Source organism: Paramormyrops kingsleyae, chromosome 22 (assembly GCF_048594095.1).
Source record: "Paramormyrops kingsleyae isolate MSU_618 chromosome 22, PKINGS_0.4, whole genome shotgun sequence".
Lineage (NCBI taxonomy): Eukaryota > Metazoa > Chordata > Actinopteri > Osteoglossiformes > Mormyridae > Paramormyrops > Paramormyrops kingsleyae.
Genome location: NC_132818.1, coordinates 21,411,528 through 21,421,743, shown reverse-complemented (window position 1 = coordinate 21,421,743; position 10,216 = coordinate 21,411,528). Strand labels below are relative to the sequence as shown.

The following is a 10,216-nucleotide window of genomic DNA, read 5'->3' as shown; positions in this document are numbered from 1 at the left end:
TAGTATGTACAACCCATTTTCAGATGGCAACATACTTTAAGTAAGGAAACACATCACGTTACTTTGTGGTGCTCTGAGTGAGTAGATTGTTTATGGAAATAAAATGATCCGTACAGGTTTCAGTGACACAACAGGTCCAGCAGAACCTAACAAAAAAGGAATAACATTTATCTCCAATATCTGAATATATTTGAATCTCAATTTATCATCATAACGAGCATTTCCATCCACCACCTTTATCCTGATACAAGGAATGTCAGTGAAGCAAAACATGTCCTGCCTCACTAACAGACAGCAATGCACCTCTCATCTTCCATTCAGTTGTTGACTGGATAGGCATGGAATAATATGCGTTTTTGGGGCGATGTCTTAATATTTGATCAGTTCCAGTTTGTCACACATAGAACTGTCTGCAGTGTGAAACTGATCGATGAAATACTTTTTGAGTTATTGCGTTAACCAGAAAGTGTTTGTCGCGGGGGCAGACCAGTCCCAAAACCAGGCAGACCAGGGAATACAATAAGGTACGTTAACTTTGCAGAATAAATGGAATACACGTTTACTGTTACTAATGGCAGCATTTTTATTCTTTCGAAGTCCTACAGCAGCAGTTTAAATAAAATGCTCAATTCTTGTGAAATGAAATCCGTACAGTTTAGCCCTGTTAAAATCACATGCAATTCTCCCCCAGTATTAATGCCACTTCAATAATATTACTAATTTGTAGGTGAAAATCAAAGCAACAGATTGAAAGCAAAATATATGAATCGTCCGAACTATGCTATGAGAACGTTCACTGGTGACTACCAATAAACTTAAATAGCTTCATGATTTTTTTGAGCTGAAAATAATTAACAGTGCAAAGCAAATACAGTATAATACGGTAAGCTAGTCTTTGACAGCAACAACAAATTCTTACAACGCCACTTAATTATTCCTGTTAAACCATTTTATTGCCGCGCAAGTTTCAAAATGGAACAGTTATGAGGGATGGCGCTTAGGAAAATGAAGCAAAAGAAATCTGGCCGTGGCTGTTTCCCATTGTGGATTCATTTCCGTCTCATGGTAGAGACGACCCTTTCACTTTTCGTCGGGTGGTCTGATCCCTGATTAGTCTAACAATTGTTCAATGAGAGCAGTAATACCGTAGTTTAATTCTAGACCATCATTATTAGACATGACAGGCGAGTCTTCATACAATATAGACACGACGGTCTCCAACACTTGTCTTACCCAACATAAGAAAAGATTCTTAAATTAATAAATAGTTTATTTGTTAAAGTAACATAATCAGTTCTATGGCGAACATATAATTAACAATAACACAGTAAATAGAAACCAAACAAGATTGTTTTCTTTCACTTTGTGCAAAGTGAACCACAACATTCTGAAAACAGTGCAGCATACAGGGGGCCGTGCAGCATGTACGTGCTCACAGTCACAGTGCAGCATGTACGCGCTCACAGTCACAGTGCAGCATACAGGGGGCCGTGCAGCATGTACGCGCTCAGTCACAGTGCAGCATACAGGGGGCCGTGCAGCATGTACGCGCTCACAGTCACAGTGCAGCATACAGGGGGCCGTGCAGCATGTACGCGCTCACAGTCACAGTGCAGCATACAGGGGGCCGTGCAGCATGTACGCGCTCACAGTCACAGTGCAGCATACAGGGGGCCGTGCAGCATGTACGCGCTCAGTCACAGTGCAGCATACAGGGGGCCGTGCAGCATGTACGCGCTCACAGTCACAGTGCAGCATACAGGGGGCCGTGCAGCATGTACGCGCTCACAGTCACAGTGCAGCATACAGGGGGCCGTGCAGCATGTACGCGCTCACAGTCACAGTGCAGCATACAGGGGGCCGTGCAGCATGTACGCGCTCACAGTCACAGTGCAGCATACAGGGGACCGTGCAGCATGTACGCGCTCACAGTCGCAGTGCAGCACTACCAAAGCCAAAACACCGAAATCCTTCTTGCACCAAATACTCGGGGCTTCACGGACTGGAATGTGGCTTCACTGAACAAAACAATATAAACCAAAGAAGAAGAAAAAAACAAAGCTAAAGAGAGAAAATGATTATGTTTCAGATGAGAATTTAAGGGCCAGTTCTGACCTAAAGCCTTTTTGTAACGTGGTGACGGGAGCAATTTACCAGATGCACCAATTGCTGTATGAAGACTTCACAGTTCCATTAATGATAAAATTTGCATTGCTGTATTTTTGCATAGTTGATGTTTTTTAGGTACTAGATTTTAAAAAATAATAACTTACAGAAATTATATAACTACCTAAGCGCCACAAAATAACCAGGTCTGCTACTTAAGACGCCTTTCTTACATTTTCACAGAAACAAACTAGTTGTGCTACTATCTGTACTGTATAAGAATGTCGTGTTTCCAATTCAGCTACAAAAAAAACGAACATTGATTTGAATATCATTGAGGGATGCAGAAAAAAAATTGCCATGTGCATTAAAACACTGTCATTTGTAGAACTGGCTCATCAGAAGCAAAAACATTATTGTTTGTTCTTCCCTGAAAGGAGGCTATAGTGAAGTCAAGGTCCAAGCAGGATTTTCTACATCTATGACACAAATTGCTCTCCCTGCAAAGAAACCAAAATCTACCAACTGGTTTTAGCTCAGCTGAAGTCTATGAATAAGGATGTTTGCGACATGTATCAAGCTTACATAATATTTTACATTCATACAGGCTGCCCCGAAACATTCGCAATTTACATAATTGATCTTGAACTTTCACAAGGCGTCATATCGAGTTACTGCTTGAATGAAAACGATCAAACATGTAGGAATGGGGAAAAGATTCCAAAATCGTCTACAGTTTAAAATGCAAATAAATAATTTTGAATAGAATAATGTTAAGTTAAACCTTTCATACGTACAATGTATCAACAAAAAATAATTTCGAATTAAGGACGCATTTATTAGTTAAGTATGCATGTCCCTGTGTCATGTAAGCTAAAGGGAAGCTGACGTTTGCCAAAGCAGAAGTGATAGAACGGCTGCGGTGAGGAGAAAATTCATTTAGTTTAATTACGTCCTTTTAATCTCTCGGAACAGAAATAACTCATTGAACTGCCCCCAAACTTCCTGTGGTGTGAGGATTCGTCAAAGAATAAGCAACCATGAGGAGGGAAAAAAGAAAAAAGAAAAAGAAAATAAGTTTCAATCACAATGAGGTAAACTTTTAAAATGCGTTTGCGGTGCTGATTCTGCAGTCGGCTTCAAGAAGTCAATGCCCAACGGTTTCTCAAAAACACAGCTATACAGAAACTGGTGTTCTCTTTACAATATTAAACAAGTCATGGCACAACAGCAAATCAATAACAAAAAAATAAAGGGCTCTGGATTTTGAAATCAATGATATATTGAGATTTTAAAAAAGAAAAGAGGTATTCATGTTGATCAAACAAAAAAAAAAAATAGGAGATTAAAGACTTCCCCATTACACCTACAACAGCTGGGAGGGGGTTAGGGTGAGTCCGTTTGCTTTGGAGAACTAGAAGCAGGCCAGTCGGTATAGAGAGCTTATTTTCAATAAGCCTGCTCGTTTAAACTGGACCCGTAGTCCTTTACACAAAGCTGTCGGTTCCATTCACGTCCACTGCCGGATCTCCTTTTCAGGCCCGGAAAACCTAGAACGTTTGAGTGCCGACATAGTCCAGCCCAGAGTAGCACCCTGTGTACTTTCACTGACCCCAGAACAGCTGCACCACGGAAGAACCCAGAAGAGGTGGGAAATCGGGAAGCAGAGGTTATGAAAGCCACGCCCACTACTCTTACGCTGTCGCATGTGCCTGGCATTCTCCAACGCCCTACCCCCCCCTCCCCGGGGGCCAGAACACTGACCAAACCTCCCCCCACACCCAGAGCGATTCCTGTTGGACCTGATCTTGAGACTCCAGGCTTCATAACAGCTCTGTGAACGGACAAAAAAAAAAATAAAGGGACATTACGGAGTGTGGTGGAGGTGGCCTTCACAGAGACGGCGCCCCTTTCAGGGCCGTGCCAAACCCCCGGGGACACATGACAAGCGAGTGCAGGCTTTTAAAAAAAGCACAGGGAGGAACGCTTATAGCCAGATGTCCTTCATCCGCATTTGGCTCGTTAATTTGTTATTTCTGGGTGCCCAGCAAACTCTCCCCCCAAACCGCCCCCCCAATCCACACCCGTGCTCCAGCCAGATTCGATCTCTCTCTGGTGCCAGACGGCAAAGAGACACAGTCAATCAGCCAGGCAGGCAGACTTTCCCAGCGAAGAGCAGTCCCACGATGGTGAAGAAGATGGAGAGCACGAAGAGGACGTACGAGGAGCCCACCACCGTGTTGTTCGGCAGCTTGTAAGGCTGCCCCCCCACCTCGCTGATGTAGAATCCGATGGGGAAGATCAGGGCCGCCATGCAGAAGAGCACCACTGTGGAAGTAGGGAAGATCGTGTTGGTCACATTTCGAGGAGGAATGCGATCAGGGAAGAGCCTATGAAACAGAGGATCTTGTTGCTAAGGCGACAATCTCATAAAAGTCTAAAAAAATGGACAATTACTTGCACTAATGCAGACATACATACACAATGACTCATCAAAATATCTAAGACCCATCTAACAAAACACTTCCGTCAAAGCGAATGCATTTCATTGTGTCTCCTTCTAAATGGACTCACCAGTGTTGCAGAGCCATTGGCTGGGACTTGCTATCTGTGACAATGGATGCTTCACACATTCCTATATGCCATTACCTCAAAGCACTGTCATTAGTCCCAGCCAAACTCAGGACTGGAAGACCCAGAGACACTCGGGGAGATAACCAGAGTGTAGAGAAGGTGGGTCCAGGCAACTAGAGGAGGCGGGACCAAGACATCTGATTGGCTAGTCCTGCCTCCTCTAGTTGTTCAGTCCCACCTTCTCTATAATCTGATTGGTCCAGAGAGATAACCAATCATTTTTCGTTCTGCCCTCAGACTCCCATCCAGGCTACACAAAGGCCCACGTATGCAGGACACTTACTTCCCGTGAAAGCAATCCAGCGAGCGTACTTGGTGGCCTCCCGGTGCCAGTGCGACGCCACCAACAGGCCACAGGTGACAGTTAGCGAAACGATGCCCATGACGATGAAGAAGAGCGTGGTGACCCATTCGGGGGGCAGCCGCGGGGGAATGCAGGTGCGGTCACGGCCATGGATGGTCTGGCACTGACGAACCAGTCCCACCGTCAGGGCACCTGGAGAGAGACAGCCATTCCCGTCACATGCTGGGCCTCTGCCCCGCCCCCTGCAACTCCACCAGTCGCTCAATGATTGGGCCGACTGACTAATCACTCTGGTCAACCAATCAGGGCTCAGCATTAAAACACCCAGCAGCATCACCCACCAGAGAACCAATCACAGGTCAGCCCCTGGAACTAGAACGCCTTTCTACCAAAAATCACTAGACAGAACAAGTGAAAAATGCTTTCATCTTGACACTGGTCATTAGCAGATAATGCAAACGGCTATCTGAAGAATTTTAAGAGCTGGAAAGATCTATACCAGACAACAGAAGATTTCATTTCACTCCAACTCAATGTAATTATTGTACCATTTTCTAGTTACTTAATGCGATCTTTTGAGGGCTGTTACTTTCATTGTTTGATGCATTTGAGATGACAGCAGGATGACATTAAGCAATGCGATCGCTTGACTTTGGGACGTAATGCCAACAAGCATCACTTGGGGGACCCCTGACCCTGGTTCAGCACCAACCGTAATGACTGGGAGTACAAACATAACACAAAGGATTCACCTTTAATGCCCGGAGCTGCTGGTTTTCTGTTAACGTTTGTGACTGAGAAGCATTTTAAGCATAGCAGCCTGTTTTGTAATAAGTAAACAAATTAGGCTAATAAGATTATACTAAGGAAATAGGGTGCCTATTTGATTCAGCCAATGAGAGAGAGAGAGATACCAATGATTCAACCAATGACATGGCTGCACCACTGCCGACGAAATAATGAATGGTTATAACCTGTAACCATGCCGTCTCTGGGGGCACTGATCCAAGTGCTAGCTAAGAGTCTGCTGGTGTCCCGGCTGTCACACCCCCCCCCCCCCCTCCCTTACTCAGGAAGAAAACATAATGCCAGAAAGTCGCTTTGTCCCTCTTAAATTACAACTAAGAGGGAAAAAAAAATCCCATTCAAATCCCAGCCTATCTGAAACCAGATCAAAACGATTACATTATTTATGCGACTCGACCAGTGTGATGTGATCTGTTCCCCCGAAGCCAAGCGACTTACAAACAGGCTGAGGAATACAATAACCTAAGCAGGTGCACCTTATGCTGATTATTAAACTCTGTCCACATGGCACAAATCCTACATTTCTCGCTGGTGGCGAAATAAAACCACAGGCAGTACATCTGACACTCTACTACTTCCAAACAGGGCAAATATGCTCTATTAATAATCCCTTTCTCCCTCTAAATAATGTGATGTTTTACTGACAATGCAGAGTTTTATTTTAATCATTAACTATGCACATCTATATGCCTATTAAACACACATGCAAGAGTCATTGTATGGGGATCACGTTGAATTCGGTGTATCTCCTTTTCGTTGGGAGAAAGATTATTAGGCATTATGCCTTAATGTAATGCACATTTAAACAAAATGCAAGCCCTTTGTATAACCCTGCACTGACATAAATGTTTCAATCTGGCATCGTGTGTCTATATAAACAAAACATTTGCGTGACATTTTAACTTCCCTGCGACAACCACATCAAGTTACACCATAATCCCTTTCAAATCGCGTGCGTTTTCTTATGTGCGTGCGGCTGTCTTGTGTTTGCTTTCATCTCCGCCAAAGGCATTTAAGAAAGAAATGTGGCGAGAGAACTATGATGGCTGCAAACAGTTCAGAGCAAAATCTTTGGCAGGAAGTCTTCCAGCTATCGTTACCAAGTGCCCCAAACTAAGGTGCTAATGGCAGCACCGAGGCTAAAAATCCACAGCTGTCTTTCATTGTTTTGCTTACTGAGAGGAAGTATGGTCGTTGATAGTTTTCAGCACCCTCCGAGTGTGAATTTCTTTATCCGCAGGAAATTTCACTGAAACGAATGCGCCGAAATCAGTAATGAATTTTGTTTTGCAAACTGTGAGTGCTTTGATGTCACTCTGTTAGGAATTGGGGAAAACGGCAAAAACGTCAGAAAACTGTGAAAGATCATGTCATCTTTCGCAGAGCGTCCATTCTGTTATAAAACACGTGCGGCTTTTCATGATGGCTATTGTAAATAATCAGACAGGAAGAACTATATGTTGTTCCAGTGGTATTTTTGATCAGTGGAAAGCACACGTTTCGGATAAATCGATTTTCTAAGCATGCATTGAACAAATCTACCTGAGCAGATGGACATCAGGGCCACGAAAAGCTCCTGTTAACGGTGTTATGATTGCATGGTGTAAGATGGAGAGGATAACTAAGATCTATGAGAAAATGCGAACAGGCCACGATGGAAAAACAGCCTATTTCTAATATAACACCATACCAAGCATCACATTAAACACACCAGGCATAATTTCACAGATTCCCAAACTGCTAGATAACAGTATATTCTACAGACGAGTTACGTTTATACTATAGGTAAAATACACATATGTTTGTATTGATATTGTAAAGCGAATAGCATTAAAATGGACTTACATAGGACTTCATGAAACCCCAAGACCCTAAAAAGAGTCATGATTAAAACTAATAAAACCAATTAAGCACGCACATGCTAATGTTTACATTGGTAAAAATGAAGCAGCCCATAAAATGCAATATGTCAGGAGCCGTGCAACTAGTTAAACGAGCTAAAAAGTAAATGGATGTAGCGCTTTTATGCGAAACATTTTTGTTTACAAAATATCCAACTACTAGATTACAACAACGTCTTTTTCGTTTTGTCTCTCGTTAATGGTCAGGAATGCGTTTATCTTTGCAGTTATCTTGATAATATATTTGGCTAGTTTTACGCCGATACAACCAAGCTGAACTATGTTTTTTTGCCAAGCTGTGCAAACGTCAGACGGCACACAAGGCAGACAAAAGACCGCGATGATGGTGAGAACACAGCTGCACAGTCACCGCTTGGGATAATATCTTTGTTCTGGGCACAGCCAAGTGAAGGACAGATCTGAGAAATCGATGCCGGGACACAATAGCTCTAAGGGAGACGTTATAAGATCAAACAGCCTAGTCTGCCCGATTCAATGCAAGCGGCTCGCCATCTGTAGTAATAAGACCCCACGGTCAGAAACAGAGCTTGGAAATCGCGCCGACTTACCCGCCGACTCCCCCGTGTTGATCCAATCTGGGTTCGCAATACTAGCAATCGCAAAAATATCAGCCGCCAGAAAGAGGCATCCTGAAATAATGGTCAGTTTATCCATCCCAAAGCGCCGGCGGGAGCCTCCGAGCCGCACGTATATCCGCCGTTCGCGAGCGGGTCTGCGGGTCGGGGGACGGGTACCTTTACCCGCCGGCTTCAGTAAGCGGGTACCAGATGAGTATCTGGGTGAATGTACTGTTTACGTTTATCAGTCCATCAGTGTCGCCCCCTCCACTGGGAGACCTTGCTTGGGAAGGGGGGGGGTCATCCTTCCATTTTATCGCCACATATAGTTACGTCCTTCGGTGTGACTACAGAATCCCCAGCTCCATTTACATGCAGAAAAGGTTAAAAAAAAAAAAAAAAGTCACGGTTCACTCCGGAAATCACATCCCTGGCTTGTAACTCTGTCGCCCCATGTTTCCGTTTCGGGGGGCAAGAGCAGCAGCCGCTGCGCCCGAAATCGGAGTTACCAAGCGGATGGCCCAGTGAAGTCCGGCCCGCTGTGCTTCCATAAGGTTCTGCTCGGCGCTGGGAAGAGCGGCATTTATCCGCGATTAAACGTGCCGGACGGCGGCCTGGTGTCAGCGTCCAGCACCTATTCGCATGCACACTCTTCACCTGGTTAAATGGGCAAAAACGGGATCACATGAACAACGTAGTGTCTCCATGAAATGCATCAACGCGAAATCATCCTTCCTGCTTATTCACGCTGCTTTTTTATCCCCTGGAATCGCATCTGGAATCATTCACAAAGCTACGCGCACATTAATTTAGCAGGGGATCGTGTTCAATCTACCTGCAGAAAATACCGCACACAACGCCATCTTAGCTAAAGGACGAATTGTATGCTTGCCGTCTCCAAAAAACACCAAACTATTTGGGCTGTCTTGCTGCTCCCCTTTGCAAAAGCCCAATATAAATGAATGACACTAGTAACGCAGCCGCCTGCGCAGGAATTGAAGGGGGGGTGCGCGCGTCTGGTCTCGCGAGAATTTCAGGATCGCAACGCTCGAGCAGATGTCGTGGGAAGGGCAGGATGCGACCGGGGGCGAAGGGTCCCGCCTCGGAGGGGGGAGTTAAATTGTTGCGAATATTTTGCGAGTTAGTCTGTTATTCAAAGTTGTTTTTCCTGGGGCGGGGGGCGCTGTGATGCCCCTCCACCCTTCGGCCCCCCACTACGGGTAAAATGATACAATGATATAAGCCTATCGACGCAAATTGCTTAACAGTAATTGTCTTCATCTCATGCACAAACGCACGATACCATGGTGCCCATAACTCTCATCATTATCGAAAACTAAAATAAAAGACAGTACAAAATGACATTTTTTAGATTAACATAAAATAGATTTTATTTAAAAGCTAAAATTAAGCTTTACAATTCTTGTAAGACGAAATTAAAATATATATCTATACGTAAAAAATTAGTGTTGTTCCGGAACATGGTTAATATAACTTTTTTTTTGTAGTTGTTCCAGACGGGAGCAGGTATGATGCAGTGCTTTCAAGAAAGAATCCGACATATTTAAAAACGTACCTGAGGTTAGAGGAGTACTCCTTATTTCCATCCATCTTCGAAATGCTTATCCCCTTGGAGTCGACCACAGCCAGCAGTAGCACATATACTCCGGGTCATTCAGCGACGCCAATCAGCCTAATGTCTCTTGGAGTGTGACGCAGGGAGAGCATGCAAACACAGCCCGCAGCGTGGAAGTGGGTTTCGTTTATAGCACAGGAAATATTAGCTGATAAACACATTTAGCAGTAAAACAAAGCGAACCGACACTGGAGCATAAAAATTCTAGACAGCAATATGAATTAAACGTAAACAAACAAAAACAAATTAT

The 10,216-nt window shown here is 44.1% G+C and overlaps 1 protein-coding gene across 3 annotated transcripts; it reads right to left on the bottom strand.

Annotated features, from left to right (window-relative positions):
• Positions 1-558: 558 nt before the first annotated feature.
• On the bottom strand, positions 559-10,035 carry mosmoa (modulator of smoothened a). 3 transcript variants are annotated; one of them, XM_023835720.2, is made up of 3 exons: positions 9,907-10,035; positions 5,024-5,236; positions 559-4,434 (listed from the first exon to the last, which is right to left on the bottom strand). In XM_023835720.2, exons 1-3 carry the CDS (start codon positions 9,935-9,937, stop codon positions 4,250-4,252), a joined length of 429 nt encoding a protein of 142 aa, XP_023691488.1. In that variant the 5' UTR covers positions 9,938-10,035; the 3' UTR covers positions 559-4,249. The 3 variants fall into 3 exon arrangements, with proteins under 3 accessions (XP_023691488.1, XP_023691486.1, XP_023691490.1); XM_023835718.2 differs by lacking the exon at positions 9,907-10,035 and adding an exon at positions 8,322-9,349; XM_023835722.2 differs by lacking the exon at positions 9,907-10,035 and adding an exon at positions 7,394-7,694.
• Between the last annotated feature and the right edge of the window lie 181 nt (positions 10,036-10,216).